At 40.0% G+C, this 20,918-nt stretch overlaps 1 protein-coding gene across 1 annotated transcript in view; it reads left to right on the forward strand.

Annotated features, from left to right (window-relative positions):
* The first annotated feature begins 1,946 nt into the window (after positions 1-1,946).
* Positions 1,947-20,918, forward strand: part of UVSSA (UV stimulated scaffold protein A) — a 59,299-nt gene continuing 40,327 nt past the window's right edge. The window contains exons 1-6 of the mRNA XM_075056747.1: positions 1,947-2,141; positions 2,436-2,766; positions 6,976-7,096; positions 8,856-9,290; positions 10,442-10,551; positions 11,184-11,312. Coding sequence (XP_074912848.1) covers positions 2,044-2,141; positions 2,436-2,766; positions 6,976-7,096; positions 8,856-9,290; positions 10,442-10,551; positions 11,184-11,312 — 1,224 coding nt within the window. The 5' untranslated portion in view covers positions 1,947-2,043. The remainder of the gene's footprint in view (positions 2,142-2,435; positions 2,767-6,975; positions 7,097-8,855; positions 9,291-10,441; positions 10,552-11,183; positions 11,313-20,918) is intronic.

The raw sequence follows: 20,918 nt of genomic DNA on the forward strand, positions 1-20,918 counted from the left end.
GTGGCTTAATGGAAATACCTTTCAATTATCTGGTAACGTTTTCAAACAGGAATAGATATTTTAGATGTCTCCCTTCTTTAGGATGTTCAGAGCAGGTACCTGCAAGTGCTCAATCTTTCCCAGTGGCTGATCAGCACTTTCAGAGATGAGCATCTGCAGACATTTCTAATTGAGCACCCAAAACCGAAAGCAGGTCAGGTGCTACCACAAGCAAATCCAGGGCAGCCTCACAATCTCCAGTCACTGAACCATGCTTGTGTGGCTGGTGCAACGGGAGACCAGAATACGGACAAATCTTTTAACCTCTCTCTCACCACAGGTGACCCTAAGGGCAGCAGGACACATGCCAGGGACATGCCCTCAGAGTGCAGCTGCATGCAGAGTAAAATGCTGGATGCTTTCCTGCATGTGGGAAAAGGCGAGGGAGCACTTTGGTTAACCACATTACCCGACCGCAGCAGAGTGCATACCGTGCTTTAAGGATGGGACCCAGGTAGGTAACACTCCCTTGCTATGCTCAGTACCTCGGCTTCTCTCTTATTGCTGTGATCCTTCATCAGCTTCTCTCTCCATATGCTGACGGGTTACCTGTAACATTCATCAAGCGGTCTGATGTTCTCAAGTGGAAGGTATTGTACAAACACAGTTATGCTCTAATACTCTCCTTGAAAGTCCTGACAACTGGGCTTTATTCACCATTGTGTTTCCCTCCAGTTTTTTAGAAGTACCATTTAGCTAGGGCTACACAGTAACAATCCTCTCATCCCTGTAATCTCCTAAAGCCAACATAATTTCCAAGTGCTGCAAAGTGGAGGATCTTTCCCAAAGAGAAAAATCCGTAGTTTACACCACTGGAAGCCAAATGTCACAAAGCACTGGGAAAAAAACACTGTAGTTTTGGCTAGTGAACACTGGACTGTGCTTGCTTATTTGCTCATGCCACCATATCCTTGCATCTGCAACCTACAAATCCATGATAACAACCTCTTACTGTGTTTCACATGGTATATACAGACCCCAAGCTATTGTGAAAAACCCTGTAGACCCTCCAGGCTTTGGGTAGCAGCAGCTCCTCAAGAAAAATCACTTTCCGATGCAGAAGTGAGGAAGGGGGCCGGGTTATGGGGTGCCACGAATGATGGCCTGGTTCCCTGCCTTCCTCTTGTCCTTTCCTGCCTTGGATTAGCTCCTTGGTGAGCGAGAGGGCGGCGGGCAGGGGGAAGAAGAGGGAGGCCGAAGGTCTGGCTGCCCTCACCGCTCTGAGGAAGCCCTGCGTGAAGGCCGGGGGCGGGATCTCTGAGGGGCAGCAGCACCTCGTGCGCCTGCCATCACCTCAGCGCCCATCGCCTCAGCACCTGCCATCGCCTCAGCGCCCGCCGTCGCCTCAGCGCCTCGCCTCGGCACCCAGCCCTCCGCGACGCCGACCTCCCCACAGCCTCTGCGGCCTGCCCCGCTCCAGCCCCTCCCCAGGCCTCTGCCAGCCCTCCAGGCTGGGCCCTGGCCTCAGTTGCTGCCAAAATAACCTTTTTGAGCGATTCTTTGGGAATAGCTGAAGTAGGTTTGTCATCACGGGGTGCTGCTGGGGGGGGAGGGACGGCCGGCGTTTCCCGCCGGGCTCGTGGGGCCGCTCCCCTCCCTGGGCTGGGCCTCTGCGCCCCCTGCGGACAACAAGGGGTTAACCCCCCCCCCGCAAGCGAGGCGCGGTTCCTTTAAGGCTTTCCCCGCCTTCCCCTATTCGCGCTTCCGGGTGGTGTGACGTCACGGGGGCGTCAGAGCGCGGAAGCGCGGGGAGGGGGGCGTAAAGCGAGGGGGGGGAGGTGGTAGGCGCCGGGGGAGGGGTGGGGGTCAGGAACGTACCACCCGCCGCGGGGCGGGGGGGGGGGGACCAGCGCCTCGAGGGGCGGGGCTTCTCCTGAGGGGCGGGACTTCCCCTGAGGCAGCGGCCGGGCCCGACGCGGCCCGGCGTCCTGACAGGGCTCGGCGGGCCTGAGGGGCTCGGCGGGGCGGGTGTCCCGTCAGCTCGGCGTCTCGCTGCCGGCCGAGATGGACCAGCGCCTCGCCGAGCTGGTGGAGGAGCTCACCACCTCGGGGGAACAGCGGCTGGAGCCCGGCAGGATGAAGGAGCTGAAGAACATCTGCAAGTACGGCCGCCCGGAGCCGCCCGGCTCGGCTCGGCCCGGTCCGGCGCGGGGTGGGAGCCGGGCCTCGCTGCCTCCCCCCGAAAGCGATGCTTCTCCCCGGGCCGGAGAGCCGCGGAGGCTGCCCCCGAGGGCCGTCCTGGGGCCTGCTGCCTGAGCTGGGTGCAGCTTGCTGCCAGCAGAGAAGCTGCTGGTTTAAAATTTAAAATACATTAAAAAAAAGTTGTGTTTTTATGTGCCGGACCTCTTTTTTAATAACGCTCACTCCTTCTTTTTTTCCTTTTTCTCCTTTCTTAGGTCTTCAGATGAACACATCAGCCATGCCTATCACCTGCTGATGACGCGGCTCAATGAGGACCATGCTGAGATGCGCTTCTCAGCTTTCCAGATCATGCAGGAGTTGTTCACCAGATCACATCAATTCCGGACGCTAATTATTTCCAACTTCCAAGAGTTCTTGGAGCTCACAGTGGGGATAGACCATGAGCAGCCTCTTCCCCCGCCCAAAGACGTGGCACAGAAACTGAGGAAAGCAGCCATTAAGTCAGTGCAAGACTGGCATGAGAAATACGGGGAGGCCTACAAGAAGCTTTCTCTGGGATACCACTTCTTAAAGCAGAATAAGAAGGTACTCTGCATTTTTTACTTCTATGTGTGTTTTTAGGTGGTGATCACTAGGAGATGTTTAAAGTGAGGAAACCAATAAATATAAAAGAAAAGCTGTTGGAAATGACACTGTCTTTAGGAGACATCCTGTTGAGCATGGTCTTTGAAAAACAAACCCCAAACTTTTTGTTCAACTTGCAGTATTAAAAACCCCAGGCTTGTACTCAGAGCTGGGCTCAACTAGCCTTTTCTCAGGGTGCAAAAAGTATTGCTCACCAGTAGGTTATCACCCACTGATTCCTACCCCAAGCCCCAAAGTCTAGCCCTTTATAGAAGGGAAATAATGTTATACCTTAAACTGAGGATAATCAACCATTAAGTCTTTCTATGCCAGTTTAAACTAGCCTGATTTCTGTACTGAGTTGTCCAGTTCTAGTGTCCTCCTGCTGTACAACAGAGACAGTCAGTGTAGGTGCTAGCTCCCCTCAGCTGCAGCGTTAGTGTGTCATACAAAAAGTTTTAATAAAGAGAAATTTCTCTTATGTAAACGCTTGCTTTTAGATCTCCCTTCTAGGCTTCAAGTTATTATGTTTGGAGCACTCTTCTGCTTTAGTATCTCTTCTGAGGTGCAAACAATAAAATTGGGAATGATATTCCAGCATTTATGCTGTCTACAATGATAATACCAGGCTTTCAATAAACATTGATTCTCTTTGTCTTCAGAAAGACAAATGTTCAGTGTTCTTAACAGTAGATGGAAAAACCTTTGTGATACATGATGAATTTCTGTTGTTCTAGTTCCATACTAAGCTAATAGCGTACCTTACTTGTATTATTTATTATCTTGTGTTCTTTTTCTATACAGTTTTTGGCATTTGCTCTCAAAAGGTGATTGTCTTTGAATCCTCCCTTATTGTCTTGTTTAATAAAGGAAAAAAAACCTAAACAAAAGTGACAAGGAAAAATGCAAGACTGAGATGAGGGAGCTTTAGCACATAATACAGTTTTACCATATTGAACACACAAGTGTACAAGAAGTCTGCTTAAGTTTGGCATGTCTGTCTGCTCATGCCCCCAGTTATGACTAGGTGATCACTTTTTGTATATTTCTTCTAGAAACTTTAGTACCAATAGAAACAATCTTGCCTAATTTGGTAACTCTTGTACTTAAAATTGAGATGAGCCAACTGACCTAACTGACCTTTTGCCAGCTTAATTCTTGAAGTGTGAGAAACAACGAAAAGATTTGAGGAGGCATTTGTACTTTCTAGTAGTAAAGTACATCAGCTGTTCTGCGTTACAGGTTTGGCACAGTAATATAGGGCAACTTGAGAGGAGTGTTAGCTCTGTGTGTGGTTTGTGGTTTTGGCAGGTTTTTGCTGTGTTTTTGTTTTTGTTTTTTAATCAACAAAAATCACCTTATAAACCATTGGAAGATGACAACTGTTGCCCTTTTAGGGTATAAACCTGGAGAGCTACCCACTGTTTTAATGTTAGTAGGTCCATATTAGTAGGTATCAAGTAGGTATGTATATAGATGTTTGACTTTAAGAACAAACAATATTTCAGTATATCTGAAAATAATTGTTTTCAAACTCCTGTCTAAAAGTTTAAAAAAAGAAGAAAGGAGGAAAAAATCCCAAAGATTTCAAATATTTCCAAATATTTGCACATTTAGGCAACTGAGTCATATTATAGTATCTTTGCATTAGAGGAGTGCATGGATGGATTTAGAGAGTGAGGTGCAATTACGGAGTGAACAGGATTTTGAGCAGTTCAACATAGAGTATCTTACTGCTGTACTTCAGTATTTTCCCAAAAGTTGCAGTAGTTGGCTAGGCCCGCTACTTACACCATTTAAATCAAGAACAATTGTTTGCACCTCGTCACATCCAGTTCCATAGTTACAGGCTTCCTATAGCCTGCACCAATACAGGGGCAGAACAACAACTCTGGTCTCGGTCCATATCACATAAATGAGGTTGGATGGGTTCTGACCAAGTCTGTTAGTGCTGACCCCAGGTAACAAGTCCCTGCACACATCCGTAACTCAGGCCCCAAATTATTCTGACCTTGTGAGGCTTCTGTAAGAGGCCAGTGTGCCCTGTTTTGGGCAAGGGCAACTCGAAGCTTTGTGCATGCTGTAGACTTGGTTGGTGATAGATATCTAGTATGTGAGATGCACTCTTGTTATCAATGGCAAACCACGATGATTGGCAGTTGTAAGAGGGGCATCTCGACAAGTGCCAAAGCATAAAACAATGCAGCAGAGCAGCACATGGCTGGTCCTTTTGGGACAAAGAAGGGGAAAGATTGGGCAAATGAGTCTACTGTAGACATTCTGGTATGCAGCAGAAGTTGTCATTTAGGAAACTAGCTAATTTCTTGTTTTCTGTGCAAGTCCAATCTGACTGCCTAGAAACAGTAGCTGTAGTTCCTGGGTCCTGTGTCTTTGTTCCATTTTTGTGGGTAATGTTGCTCTTTGGGAAGATATGTTTCTCCTGCTGCTGTGTGGAGAGCTATGCAAACTTGGTAGAAAAGTCAGATCTCAAAAATCAAAAACCTCACCCTGATGATCCAAGTGCTGCTGTAAGTTGTGAAACTAACTCTTCTACCCACCTTCCCTCTGCAGCCCCCATTCCCCAGTAAAAAAAGAGATCGGTAAGTGTGCCTTTCTTCCTAAACTGATGGAGACTCTCCATGCCAGTTTCGTGAAAGCTGAATTATCCTTTTGCTCCTAGAGGCTTTTATATAAAAACAATTCGTCTTTAAGGTGTTTGCATAAATAATACTTGTAAAAAGTATTGTAAAAAAAGGGATTATTCAGCAGTAGGAACATTTATATGTTTACTTTACTTTAGCACGTGGTTAAGCCCAAGTTCAAGCATTTGTATTTTAACTTCTATATGTAGTTACCTACTTGCTTAATGCTGAACAAATATTCAGATGTTTCAGTAAATTTGAGATGAGACACCAACAAAATTCTTAATTGTGCAAAAATAAGCAAACTTCAGTTGTAGGATGTACTTGGTTTGCTTGACCCATGGCTGGTAAGTCCATGTACATGTTACAGGAGAGATCTTCTGGGACTAGACAGAAAGTGAGACTTACTTGTCCTGCTTAGAGTGATCTCAATGTTGTCTGGACGTGTACCTCGTAAGTGAGATTCATCTTCACTGTTTTACTCTTGTGTGGCTCCAAAACATTGGTGTAGGACGTCAGTATATGGGAACCATTACTGTATGTTGACAAGCTTTATCATCTAACAGTGGCAATAGCAGCAAATGTTCAATGGGTGCTTGTGATATAGGCAGAGCACCAGGGAGTCTGCGGACTCTATTACCAGAAAAGTACAGGCTTGCTCAGCACTCAGTGTAAGCTGTATTGAAGTTAATGAAAGTTATGTGGTAGCAATCAAAAGGAAATACTGTGGTTTTCTTTTTTGAAGGGGTTTCCTTGTGCAATAACACAATCAAGATTCATTTCCTTAAAATAGAAGTGAAAAATATTTATATTTTCAGGCCCTTCTAAGAGCAAACTAAAAAAAAAATCCCATTGCAAATATTTTAAGAAACACCATTTTGAATCACTCAGATTTATGATTATACTTTAGTTGTAAGAAATTAAAGTGAGACTGAATGATAGCCTTTCTCTCAATCCCCAGATCCAACAAATGTAATTGTAAAATCCGAAACTTGGTCTTTTTTAATGAATTTGAATGTCTTCTCTTCTACTTCCCTTGCTTACAAAGTTCTTCAGTAAGCGATATGTATATTTGTGGTAATAGTGCTTACAAATTTTCCTAAATTTCCTTTACTAATAGTGGACCTAGCGTGACGTTTTCATGTAATTTGAATACTTACCCTGTGTAGTCTCTTCCTGCCCGTTCCCCCTAACCCCATGTCTCCAATGCTGTGACAGGTCTTCCAAAGCTTAGTTTGTTCCTGCAATTTAGATGTGGAAATCTAAGCATTTTGGTTTTCTACCTTATGATTCCTTTCTGAAAGCCATTGATTCTCAGCAGTCCCTTATTAGTAGAAGTAAAAACTCCATTCAGAATTACTGTAGTTATTGATTCTAGGAGGAGAAGAGATAAAAGGAAGTACTGCTGAGTTTCTGGCTGATCGCTGACATTAGAGGATTTTTCACCACAGATAACGATCTTAGGAAATGGATTTTCTATATATTTCTTACGAGGAATGTTACACTCTTTTCTTCATTTCCTCCTTAGGTGGATTTTCAAGATGTGCATGCCAGAACTGTGGCTGAAAGGAGGAGGGAAGAGGAGAAGCAAAAACGATTGGATAACATTTACAAAGAAAAAGCCAAAAAAGCTGAAAAAGAAATGGAAGGTGAGTTGCTTTGGTTCTTTTAGTGTTTTGTTGTTGTTGTTGTTATTATTGGTATTTAAAGCAACCTTTTTTAAGGTTATATAAAACAAATTCTAAGAGAATAGCTATTCAAATAATAGTTGACCAGAGAGGGTGGGAGTACTACATTTGTTAGAGTGTCGTGGTTTAACCCCAACCAGCAACTAAGCACCGCGCAGCTGCTCACTTGCTCCCCCTCCCACCCAGTGGGATGGGGGAGAAAATCAGGAAAAGAAGTAAAACTCATGGGTTGAGATAAGAACGGTTTCATAGAACAGAAAAGAAACTAGTAATGATGATAATAACACTGTTAAAATAACAGTAACAATAAAAGGATTGGAATGTACAAATGATGGACAGTGCAATTGCTCACCACTCACCGACTGACACCCAGTTAATCCCCGAGCGGCTATTCCCCGCCCCCACTCCCCCCAGTTTCTATGCTAGATGTGACATCCCATGGTATGGGATACCCCATTGGCCAGTTTGGGTCAGTTGCCCTGGCTCTGTCCTGTGCCAACTTCTTGTGCCCCTCCAGCTTTCTCACTGGCTGGGCATGAGAAGCTGAAAAATCCTTGACTTTAGTCTAAACACTACTTAGCAACAACTGAAAACATCAGTATTATCAACATTCTTGGCATGCTGAACTCAAAATATAGCACCATACCAGCTACTAGGAAGACAGTTAACTCTATCCCAGCTGAAACCAGGACATAGAGCTTGACCCTCTGTCTCTCTCCCCTAAAGAGTATCAGGGGAAACAAGTGACAGTCCTGTGAGCTCAGGTACTATGGAGAGATTTTTTTCTTTTAAAAAAAAAAAAAAAGTTAGCTAGTAAGGGTCTGGTCTATGCATTCATACTTTTCTGAATTACAACTTCAAGCAAGCATATCATGAGACTTTTCAGAGCTAGTGCCATAAGTTCTGTGTCATTGACTAGGCACAGACTTCTCAACACCTTGTTGACTCATGACCTTAATTACATTGTATATACAGTCATCCTGTTCCAGAAGTATAGGCGATGGTCTGCACAGTTATCCTGGGCACAGGATTATCTATGAATAGTATCATACTGCAGCTAAAAAATGTGTCTAACTGGGGGCTGAATCTCTAAGTGATATGTACCTAGCAAACATATTTCTGTAATACGAAAGAACAGAGATAGCAAGTATATTATGTTGCAGTTACAAAGGGTTATTTAATTAAATTACTTCAGTATATGCAATGCATCCAATTGTGTCTGCATTTATTCTGCATGCTGGGAACGTTTTCATGCATGAGGGTGGAATTTTAAAGAGATTTAACCGTCTTAATGTCACTTTTATTGGTAGTATCTTTTTGAGCAATAGCATATATTCATGGCTACACCTACAAGCAACTATAATATTCATGGCTGTAGAATGAATACCCACCAACATCACTAAGAATATCCTCACTGAACCTTGTTCTCCTTCAAATTCTATGAAGTACTTGTGTCACCTTTGCGTAGTGAAATTTTAGAGAGGATAGGGAAAGGAGGAACACTGATTCAAAATTCTTTGCTCAGGAAATTCCTGCTTAAGAGAAGTATTGTCACAGTTTCTGCAGCGGAGAGATCTGTATGGCTAAATTACCACTGATTACTGGATAAGTGGATTACCCCTTTGGCAGTCATATTTGTTTTGTAAATCTGTGTCTGCTCTGGAGGCATTAACTTTTTTACAGTATATAACAATATTCTAAAACAATTGTGTCTTGATAGAAATGTCCCAAGAGATTGCCAACACACTGACAGAGATGGAAAACTGTTTCCGGCTTCTGATGCCAGATCCTTTTGACTTCACTGCAAATGACACAGAACTGGAACCCAACAAACAAATGTCTGCTAATGAGGACAGACCTGCATCCCCATTGTCTTCCCGGATGGAAGTTAACCAGTCCTGTTTTGGATGCATGGATGATGAACAGCCATGCTGCAGCAAGGACGTTCTTCCTGTTTCTCAGTGTGTTAGAACTGATAAAACTAAAGAGCTAGAAGAGAAACAGGAGAAGCCTGAGCAAAAAGAATTAGATGGACGCTCGTGCTCAGAAGCTCAATCTAATGTCCCAGCTCTCAATGATGATGATTACCAGACTTTTGTTAGGAACCATGGGCTTATTTCACATAAGTATACTCTAGACCTTGAAATCTCCACAGGTACCTGGAAAAAATTTTCACTTATAGCTGGAGGCAGCCTTTGTCTGAAATGCTTTGTAGTTGCAGTTGGTTGGTTGGGGTTTTTTTCTAAGAATTAAATGCTGGGGTTCCTGGACACCATTTTGATTTGGGATTCCTGGACGCCACTTTGATTTATTTTGGGGTTCTTTTTTATTTCTGGTTCATCTAGTAACCGTTTTTAGGGCTGGGTGTCCTTGTATGTGATTAACAGATATTATTAATTACCTTCTGAGACTGAACTTTTGTATTAGTTGTAATCACATTATAGCACTACATAGTACCTAAAATAAGATGAGTTTCCTGTGTTAAAAAAAAAAATCTAGTTACCATGTATAATTTTCTTTCTCATATGCTTCACTGCTCACCTTTTGCTCTCTATAGCTGGGGTAAAAGCTGCTAATTTTAAAATCTTACAACTGAGTGTTTCTTAAACTTTTTTTTTCCGTGCTACTGACAACTTGAAAGAAGCAGTTAGTTTTGCTAGGAATTCTTAAGGATTATGATAATACATTTTTTTATATAACTTTGCTAATGTGAGTTACCTCTAGAAAAATTAGGATGGTTGTGTTTTGGTAGTCTAAGTGAAGTCTCATCCAAATACTGTCCTAATGCAATTTCATGTGCAAACAGTCAGTAAGGCAGGTATTTACTTCTGTGCTTGCAGACAACAGAATTGGAAATGTATCTGTGCGGCTTATGAATGACTAATGGGTGGAAAGTACCATTTTTTACTTGCATAGTGTCATACTTGGCTTCTTTGACAATCAAGTCCCTATTGCCGTTGGGGCAGGGATTATTTTATATTGAATATGCAGAAACTGGTACAGTAAGGCCCAGTTCATTTGAACTTAGGACAAGATGTAATGTAAATAGTAGTGATGGTTTTAACAACTCTTTCTGTTATCACTGGACTGAAAGCTTTTCATCTTTTCCTCTGATTTTTTGAATGTGTGGGTGATGGTAGAATAATTAATACTGAACAGAGAAACATTCTGATGTTTGTAACTTTTCCTGAAGTCATCAAATATTTTAGAAAAGTTCATGTCAACTTCTGCTTACCTTCTTGAGCTCTTATAGTGAAGATAATATAAGCATTGTGCACTAACTCTTTTTTCCCGTGTTTTGAGCAGAAATAAAAGTGCATGAGAATGAAGATAATACTGCCATAATAAACAATGTCATGGATGCTCACAAACTTCTCAGAAATAAGTTCTGGCCTTCTGTGCAGTCCTGGATTCAGGTGGGATAAAGAGACAATTTTTTTTCATTCTTTTTATAAAAAGATGGAGAAGCAAGGGCTGGGGTACAGTAAGTCTTGAGGAAGAGTGAGCATAAAGGAAATTAAGATTGAAGAAACATTGGTACAAATAGAAAAGATTTCTAGTTCAGTAGGCGTGGACAAAAGCAGACTACAGGAGCTACATGACTTGTTTGATGGCTTTCAGCATTAGGTATGCTACCTACAGTCATACTTTTTTTTTTTTTTTAAAAGATATAGTAAAATGGGACTTCTTCACAAAGGATTACAGTAAAACACAGCTTGTTTTTGTCAGATGTGTCTGTATCGGAGAAACAGAATGTCCTTTCTGTCAATTGATATTACTGCTCAGGAGCCTTGTGCGTGGAATTTGGCCTATGGAAGGACACTCTCGGGAGATGTTTATACCAGCTGTTCATTCTTTGTTTGTCTTTAGCAGTTGCTATTAGCTTTTATATTCTAGATAGGAAAAGAAGTGGCTTCACTAATTGTTACTTGGAAAGTAAAGGAATTTGTGACAATGTTATTTCATTAATTATGAATGAAAACTGAAAATGTTTTTTGGCTCAGATGCCTAGAAAAAAGAATCAGAATGTTGATTTCTTGCTTTGCAGTTATTTACCAGAGCAGGAATAGATGATGATCGCCTAAGATGTGCCATTGATCTCAAGAATAAGTTGGAGACTGCTATGAAGAAATACAAGGAAGTGAACATTTCCTTTAAAGCAAAGCAAAGCAAAGTGGTGAGTTTCTTAAAATTCTATTTTACTAGAGGGGACCATTAGTAGTGCTTAGCTTGTACACAAAAAATGCACTTTCTCTTAAGCCTTAATCTGGGAAACTTTAAAACACAAGTTTTATTGAAAAGTACACTAATTCATCTGGTTGTAGCTTCACTCAAGGAAGTTGCACTAAACACCTGTGCAGTATGCCAGGGGCCTGGTTATTAGACAAAATCACGTAAGGCAGCACTGTTGTTTAGGATAGAGAAGCAGTTAAGTTCACATTTCATTTACTCTTAGTTCATGTGTAACACTGTTATGTCCTCAGCTTCTTTCGTGCATAATTCTCGGTAAACACTGTATTACTCATGTTCTTTTACAACTTGCCAAACTATGCTAGTGTCTCACAGTTCAGGAAAGTAGCATCTCTTCTATGGAGTGTTTACTCTCTCTAGTGAGCGTGTAACGTGATTGAGGATATCTTAAGAGAATTAGTTGTTATATAAAGCTTTAAAGCATCAAAATAGTTCACAAAGATAAGCTACCTATGACAGGTTTTGTGAAATAGGTAGAACTTGTAAATAAATGGAGGCTGAAAGTTCAAATACTTTATTCAGATCCAGAAAGGAGTCTGCAGCTTCATGTAGCTAAAAAGCAGAGCTGCATAATACTAATTTCTGTTGGTTGCTGCAATCAAACAATATTACTGTATAGCTTGACATGAAAATAAGTGTGTTGGGTCAGGGTCCAGAGTAGAGTCTGGTTTATGACTGGATTGTAAGAATTTGATCTGGACATTATACCTTGGACTAAATTGTGGTAGCCTCGTTTAGCCATGACTGAGTGTTGTAGACTTTGCTTTCATTGTGCAAATGAAGCTTTATCAAGATTAATCTGGTTCATAATCTTAATACCTACTGATGTACCACACCAGTCAAAAATGCCAACTCTGAATGAAAAGTACTGAAAGACTGTCTTGTCAGAGGTTTTTTTCCTCCAGTGAAATATGTGTGCTACCTTTATGCAACCAGCTATGAAGGAATCCAGACATCTGCTGTCATTCCTGCCATTTGCTTGACAGGACTTCATTTGCTGCACCTCTGCATGGAATATTGGTTGCTATATTTCTTGCAAGATATAAAGGACATTCAAGCCTTGATTTTCGTGTGTGAGTGCATGCATGTGTATGTGTTTAAAGTGGTATTGTTACCACTTCTGGAGATTGATCAATGCTATCTATATAAGGTTTGAAAGCTAATAAATTCCATTGTTAGAAGGAGAAAAAAAAGAAAAAGAAAATACATAGCAGTGCTCACAAAGAATACATTCAAAATGAAGCAATGCAGACTGAGGTGTTAACTTAAGCATTGAAAACAGTATATAATTATTCCTAGGGTTTTTCTCCAGTAGAAAATACCCAAATTTAGTGTTAGTGCTGAGTTACTTTGAATTTATAAGGTGAACATAGAGAGCTTTGCACTGCAGAAGGAAACTGTATAAATTATCTTTTATTTGCATGTCAAATGACTTTGTTGAAACATAAAAACAGCTAAAATGAGAGTCTGATAGAACAAAATAAACAGCATCTCTTAGACCATGATTATTAAATCCCTATCTGTCAAATATTTACATGTCAGCATATGAAACACTACATGCAGCTCCTCTTTAATTCAGCAATGCTGCTCATGTTATGTATTGTTGCCTCTGTCTGTATGTCCTTGTGTCATTGGAGCTATAGTTCTTGCCATGCCAAAGTTTTGCTGTCTTCTGTATCTTTAGATCCAAGAGAAGAAGTACTGATAGTCTGTCCTTCAAAGCACTGGCTCACAGCCATCCTGTCCTGACAGAGCTCAGCTTTATGGATGTTATTTGTTAGCGCATGGAGTCAGTGAGTGCTGCTACCTGCTCATGTGTAGAGATGAGCACACCTAGAAATGAAGGGGAGCATTTAGTGAGCTGAGAGAGAAAGACTGTGTAAATGAAGTGTGTGAGTGTGGAAGGTCCCATGTAAATTGTCTAGCTTGTAGTTGGTCTGTGACACCTCTACATTTGGATATGATAGCAGTTTTCCTGGCAACTAGTGACTGCAGTCTGAGGTACCTATATTGGTAGCTGGAGAATGTAAAGGAGAATTGTTTGTGTACTTGCCCATTTCGAGTGTAATTATGGTCCTGCACCACCGGCAAGCCTTACCTTCAGGGAGAAAGTGGTTTTATTTTAACAGCAAATACAAAACAGAACAATAGACTCTTGGAAACTTGGCTGGGGACTTGGGCTTGCCCGGTCTCCTCAGACTTTCTAGTTTTCCTTCGTGCTCGTTCTCTGTGCTTCTCTGGTCTCTAATTTCTTGCCCTTTCATCTGTTCTACTCTGTGCTTTCTTTCTGTTCTGCCTGGGGACAGGGGGAGTAAAGGCTTTACCCATCCTCAAATTGAGATCAAGAAAGTTGATAAAGGGAAGGGTTTAGTGAGAGACAGTGAAACTGGAGATTTAGTACTATGAACTCTACTATACTTCTAAATCCTGCAGAGATTTAAATTTCCACTTAAAAGAGGGAAGGTCCTGGAGTCACTTACCATTGCTACGTGTCATTGGTACTCTTGTTGAGCTGAGCAGTTACACGTGCACATGGCTGAGGTGCAATATATATATAAGGCATATATATTTGGAGTAATTCTTGATGCTATGGTTCAATATGAATACACCAGCAATGTAGCTGGATGTGAACTACATCTAGAGGAAGAAGTTGGTGATTACCTGGGCTGCCTTCACAGAAGAATCATTTGGTTGGTGCAGGAAGGTGTCTGCTTTTGGCAGTCCTCACTGTTACTTCCATGCTTTCTATTGTTTTTCGCTTCATTTTCCAGATCACGGAGCACTGGACTGCAAGGCAGAATCCTTATGCAATTAAAGCATGTTAGAAAATTAGCACAAGTCATTTTCTCTGGACTTTTTTTGCCTTTATCTTTGCTGAAAAATGGAAAAGCCCCACTGCTTTGTGAACTATAGGAGAAGTTTCTGTAGGTTTACAGAACTTCTCTTATATGAAGTCCCTTGAAGGAAAGCACAGAGCTTTATACAGTGAAACATTTTGACTTGAAATGGTTTATAGTGACATAAGATATAACCACTTCTTTCTTTTCTCTTCTGTAACAGTGAAGAATTCAAACCATCGGAAAGCCTTAATTATAAGGAGGGCTGTCATTTTTACATAGTGCTTAAACCCTGCCAACACAAGCAGGCCATGGCACCTTTCTGCTCTTACCTCTCAGGAGCTGTGGGAGGAGAAAAAGAATGACAAAGGTTGTCCTTTGACTGTCTAGAAACAAATCCCTTGCAGCAAATTTTATAAATGTTAATATGTCCCCGCTGCCCAGACTATACATTCCTTCTTCCCATTGATGTGCCCCCAGCAGATCAGAAGTCATCAAGTCATCACTTGGACTTCCTGAGCTGTTGTTTTTTTCAGAGAGGTGGGGGATGGACAAAAAATGACAGTCTTACTGTGTTGGTCAAAGGCAAGTGAGTTTTTGTGTGCTTACACAAGTTACATTTACTGTAGTTAAATATTTGTTTGGGGTGTGAATCGGGTGTCGGCTTGTGACAGGAAATGTATTTTGAAAGTATAAACAAGAGTTTTGAAATCCATTTTTCTGTGAAACTGAGTTTTAGCTGCATCTGGGGAAAGAAGCAGAAGCTGTAAAAGGGGTTTTATTTCACGGTACCTGGATGCCCGGACATAGCCCTTTCTTTTTCTGAATGCCTGCTCAGGATAATCTCAGTGCCCAGTAGAGGGAGTGCATACTGCATGCTCGACATTTTTCTCTAAGCCACCTTTGTCCAAAGCTAGCCATCACCTCAGTCTGTGTTTCCAGGTAAACTTACTACAACAGTAATACACCAGAGACACTTCGAGTTAATTCTTGACTCTATTTAGATTAATTATTATGGAAGTACCGTTGTAATTATTGGCTGAGACGGCATTTAAATAGAAATTCCTGTTTCCAAAGGTTTAATTCTTTTGTAGTAATAACTTGCTTACGGTTGAAATGTTCCTTTAAAAATAATTTTTCCTGGTTAGAAATAGTTTCATTTGTTAATGTCTTCCCTCTTTTCTTAAAATACTATTATTTTTCTTCTTTAATGTCTGATTTGCAGCTGATTAGATGCAAATGATATTGCAGTTTTAAAAGTTACGAGAGGACAAGCATGTACCGTATTTTAAAACATGCATGCTACCTTTCACTTACATAATTTCCATAAAGGATTGTCAATTAGGATAATATTTAAAGTTCTTACATTCTTAATGGAAATGTAGTTCATTAGCTATATTTTGTACGCTCAGAGTGTGTTTATCTCTTATTTAATTACCTTTGGGAAGCCATAAAAAGGTTTACCACTCAGGCTGGCTATAACTTGGCCAGATAGAAGCTAGTAGGCAATATGATGTGAGAAACATCCAGCTCATTTGTCTGTCAGCAGAGTGATCATTTAACAGGCCTACTACATTTTGAATTTTTAATTTCAAGTTATATTAACAACCAAGGATATATAGTTCTTCATTAACTGTCTCTGTTACTTTTTGTTTTACCTTTCCTTATCTTCTGTCAAATCTAAGTGTGCACTTGCATCTTGATTTATTCATGTACTTAATTTTATCCATGTGAAACATCTGGTTGAATTCAATAATGCCATTAATAATTAGATTTGGAGAAAGGCTGTCCTTGTGTTGTCCAGAACCTGATCTGATCCCCAGACCTTACTGCAATACAAGTCAGATTTTTTCTGAAAGAATAATGTCAGAAAATTGTTACAAATTGTATTTGCAAGTTAAATATTTGCTGGTCATAATTTAGTCTTAAAATATTTTAGTACATAAAAGGATTAAAATTTTAATATGTAATAAATCAAGCCAAGAGCTCTACCAATTACTTGGCTGCAAGACTATTGCTGATTTTTTTTTTTCCCCTGTATCTTCAACTACAGCTTGGCATTTTATCAATGCTAATGAGTTATTTCTACCTAATCATTTTGTAGCTTTATAACCAGCTCTTTTTTAAGTCTGTCTTGTAGCTAAGTTAGTGCCTGCTTTAAAAAAAAAAAGTCACACTTGAATTTTAGATTAAAAGCAAAGGCTATATTGTTTTCTCTTTCTGCTTCTTTCTGTAGCCATAGAGAATCCAGTCCAGCTGACTGCTTTCTGCTTTCTGTAACAGCTTCTTGTACTCGCATCCTAATTTTTTCCTCTTTTCTTCATTTTAGAGAAGTTGTTTCTGGGGGTAAGTAGTTGTCTTTAGTGATCCCTCACCATGCCTGAACCCACATCTGCTAAAACATACTCAGATCAAGGAGCAAGAGAGACGCCTTTGTAAAAGAAGTCTTTTCCTCAGGTGTTGCTTTTAAATTGCACACAAATGAAAACCCTAACTCTTAACAAAGTTGCCCTTTGAAAACTATAAATGTTTAATGTTGAGATTTGAATAGTAACTTGATGTTGATTGTTGGTATGTTTTCTAAAGCTTAAGAGAAATTTAGGAATATTTGATAATTAAATCAGCATTACACCTAAAGATGTCCTTTATCAGACTGTATACATCATTAGCATGTAATGTGTTCAGAATAAATAAATTTTAATAATGTTTGTATGGTCAAAGTAGTAGCCCAGGCAACATTTTAAATTTTTTCTTGTGTCTAGCTAATATTTATCAAAAAAGCCAGGTCAACCATAACTGTAAAAGTAAACACAAAATATTTAATAAGTCATATAGATGCTTATGCTTCCTCTTCTCTCCTCCCCCATTTTAACCATCACATAATAATTATTTCTATCCATGAAATGTCTCTTTCATAATCACTTTTCAGCTAAAAGAGCTTTTCAGTTTTTTTAAGTCTTATTAGGATGTAGGACTTTAAAATTAACCCTCAAAACAGTACTCTCTTGTTAAAGTGTCTGATTGGCTAGTGTAATGTTTTTTGTTTTTTTCTTTTCTAGAGCTGAATGTTGCTGTGATATATTTTATGCTTTGCACTGGCTATTCAGCCTGCCGCTGTTACAGAGTTATTAAAAATATCTTGTTATGCAGATCTAGCCATGAATTCTTAAAGTTGTCACTGTGACGACCTCTGATCCCTATCTGATTCGCAGGTCGCACAATGCAATTTGGAGCTCTTCTAATAGAGTGTAAAATAAAGTAGGATGTCTCTATCATCAGGTTAACCCTTATGTTAAGTATTTAAGTTTTTCAGGCCGAAGGGTCATCTCCCTTGATTCATCTATGAATACTGAGCAGTGTGTACTCTGTAAGTAGTAGATATAAATTTGCTTCCTGCTTTTTATTCATCCTACCTTGCAGGGGAAAGCAGTATATCGAAGTGAATTGTATGTATTTGTGAGGTTCAGTAAAGGTTCATTGCTAAATGTATATTTATAAAAACGGAAGAGGAAGAAAATTTTCAGGCTTGGAACACACACTAACATATTTAAATTTAGTTAATGCAATCATATTAAAGTAAATATATTCACATCTAATGGTATCTTTGTGCCTAAAATCCACAATCAGGAATATATGTGAGCTTATGTGTGTCTTGCATAGGATATTTTGTTGACTTGTTGCCTGTAATAAATTAGGCTAATTGAGATGTATAGTTATCTGTTAAAAATATAGCATTTGCAATAATTTTTAACAAATGGGTGGTTCAGATTCATTCATAAATGTGACCATTGAACTAAGCTTCAATTTAGTTACTGATTGTACAGTGTATGTGTGTGCAGACTATATCATGAGACAGGGGCATATATACATTGGCAGTGGATACAAAGTTTTAGTAGCATGAGTTTGATCTGGTCTAAGCAATAGGTGGTAATCCATCAAATACAGTAGGACTTTTTTGCACGAATGAGTGCTAATGGGAATCTTGTTACATCACATTTTAAATGAAAGTCACATTTCCTAAAATTTCATAAAGATTATGACTAGTAATGGGATATTTTTTTCCCTTCAGCTCTAAAACTCAGCTTTTATCATGTATAGGCCTCTGAATCATAAAGAAATTAAATAAATCAAAATGCTGCCTAAAATGTTTCAAGGCATCATAGGAATACTGCTCATCTTGTAAATAACTTGGACTAGGTGAAAAGTGCTGGAAAACCTAAAGACTTCTCTGTGGAGCGGGAAAGAAAGAGGTATTTTTGGTTGACCTTTGAGTTATCAGACCATAAAACAACTTTTTGGTCCAGGAATGGGTGTAGCCAGTCCTGGACCTCACTACAGCCTTTAAACAATTTCATCTGGACTGGTGTGCAGGGAATAGTGTGTAGACAAGGGTTAGTCCAGAAAGAAGGGAGGGGTGGTTGAAGCATAAGGTAACACTCGTAACCTTGATGGTGGCTGTATGACAGCTGCTTTCTTTAGTGACAAAAATGAGGGGTTTTCTTCTGCTTTTAGGAACAGGAAACATCTTGGGAGCTCTGCTCTGGGTACCTTCCTGTCTGAGCATGGACTCTAAATGTGATTTCATATCACTTGGCTTATAGCTTTGCTGGCTTCATCACACCTCAGTCTTCAAACCTGCAAACCTTTCCTTTTATGTTAAGATGATGTAAACTTGAGTAGGCGTTTCATGAGTAAGGAAACTCTATAGTTATCCATGAATTAAGAAGAAACCAAGTTTGTTTTTTAAAGCACAGGTAATGTGTACAACACTATTTTATGCTTGCCTCTTCTGTTGTTAGAATTATTTAATCCATTCTACAATTCCTCAAACATTAAAAACAAAATTCTACCAGGTATTTCTTAGTGTGTTATGTACTTACCAAATCTACTTCTTGGCAGGTTTTTTGTACAGGTTGCTGTTGTACTACTTGTGGGAGCTGAACAGGGAAGTGGCTAATATATTTTGGTAGCGATTCTAGGGGTGGCTTAAAGATGATCTAAACAGGAGCAGCAATCAAAAGGGATAGTCCTCTCTCTATTTTCTCCCCTTATGATTCCCAGTGCCTCCCTTGTACTAGTGATAGAGCTCATGTTGCAGCAGGGACCTGAACTGACTGGAACCTAATCCAGAGAAGATTTCTGTAGCACCATTAAGCTCAGTTAGTGAGACTGTCCCTTTCAGTAACTGAATAAACCTAGGTAATACAGATCCGATTATGAAGGTCAATCTTAATCAGAGGACTTGGATTGATGGAGTGATAGATGATCAGCTCATCTCCCGGTGTGAATGAAAAACTGGATGAAAAAAACATACCAGATACTATACTACTGTTAAAATACATTCTTTTTTACTGTGTAATAAGAAGTAGTGCCTGAAGTATGTATAGTAACTGCATGGGAGAAGTACATTCCCATATTTCTAAAAGTAAGATGTAACCTTTATTTTTCTATAAATATTACACAAAGACATTTAAGGAACTAACACTACATTCACTTTTGATAAAACAAATTAAATATTGATATCAAATGTAGGTGGTCAGCATAAATTTTGTAGGAGTCAATTTTTTTTTTTTTTTATGTTGGGGAACTTTATTAGCTTTAATAATGAAGGGTAGCAGACTTCTGGTTTAGCTCTCTGGGATGTATGGAAAGGAAGGGCATTGTTAGACTTGGATATCTTTGGTAGTTTAAATAAAAATGTTACACCTCCCCTGAAGGTGGTATTTGTTTTATGAACAATTTGGATTATGCAAGAGAACTTTGCCTTTTTAATGTACTTTCTTAAGGTTTAAGAATATATATGCAACCAACTACAGTTGATTTTGGTGGGTGGTAGGAGCCCAAGTAGCAAGGTATGAAAATACATCTGAGGATATATCTTGGGTGGTGACTGCTAAAGAAGTACTAAACTTGCCTTGCAATATCTTCCTGAGGTAATAGTTTTGTTCAATGCACCAATTTTCCAGACTACCTGTATTTGCTGTCCTCTATGAGACTGTAAATGCACGTGCTAGTCTGTCCATTGGGCATACTGGACATACTAATTTCTTCTGAACAATGATTCACTAAGATCCAGAGTTTTTGAACTGCCTTGCACCTTGAGACCTGCTGGTCTTTTTCAGTAAATTTTTGCTGCTTTTTATTAAAATCCTTCCTAAGCTTATGTGGGACCTTGAGCCTGCTAGGGTCCAGAGATGCAGTAGCTAGTAACACAGAGTGATACAGGTTTTGTGCAATGCGCCTCATCACTAGTGACCTTCCAAGGTACATATCCAAGCTCTCTTTATCAGTGGGTGGGATGGAGAGGGCTTTGGCACAAGTCCTGGGTGAGCCTCAAGCTTGCATTTCCAGGACTGCAACAGTACTCGCAGACTCTGGCTGTTGTACATTGCTTTAAAGAAAAACTGGTTCATTGGGTGGTTTATATTGCTAAAGCAATTTGGAGCAAGATACACTGGTTCTCTAGCATTGTACTTAGGCTAACTGTTGGGCTGGAACCCTTTAAGCACTTTTACTAACTTCTGGAAATTATGAAATAGTGTGAAAAGTGCGTTCCTCAATAAAAGTCAGAGTGGCCAAGTAGCCTATGTGCTGTTGAGCAACTACAAATAGAATGAACAGTGATACTTTTACTGGTAAACATAAAATGTGATTTGCCTGGACCACATATCTAATTTGCAGTCATCTAGGTTTGA

Source organism: Buteo buteo, chromosome 1 (genome assembly GCF_964188355.1).
Source record: "Buteo buteo chromosome 1, bButBut1.hap1.1, whole genome shotgun sequence".
Taxonomy (NCBI): Eukaryota; Metazoa; Chordata; class Aves; order Accipitriformes; family Accipitridae; genus Buteo; species Buteo buteo.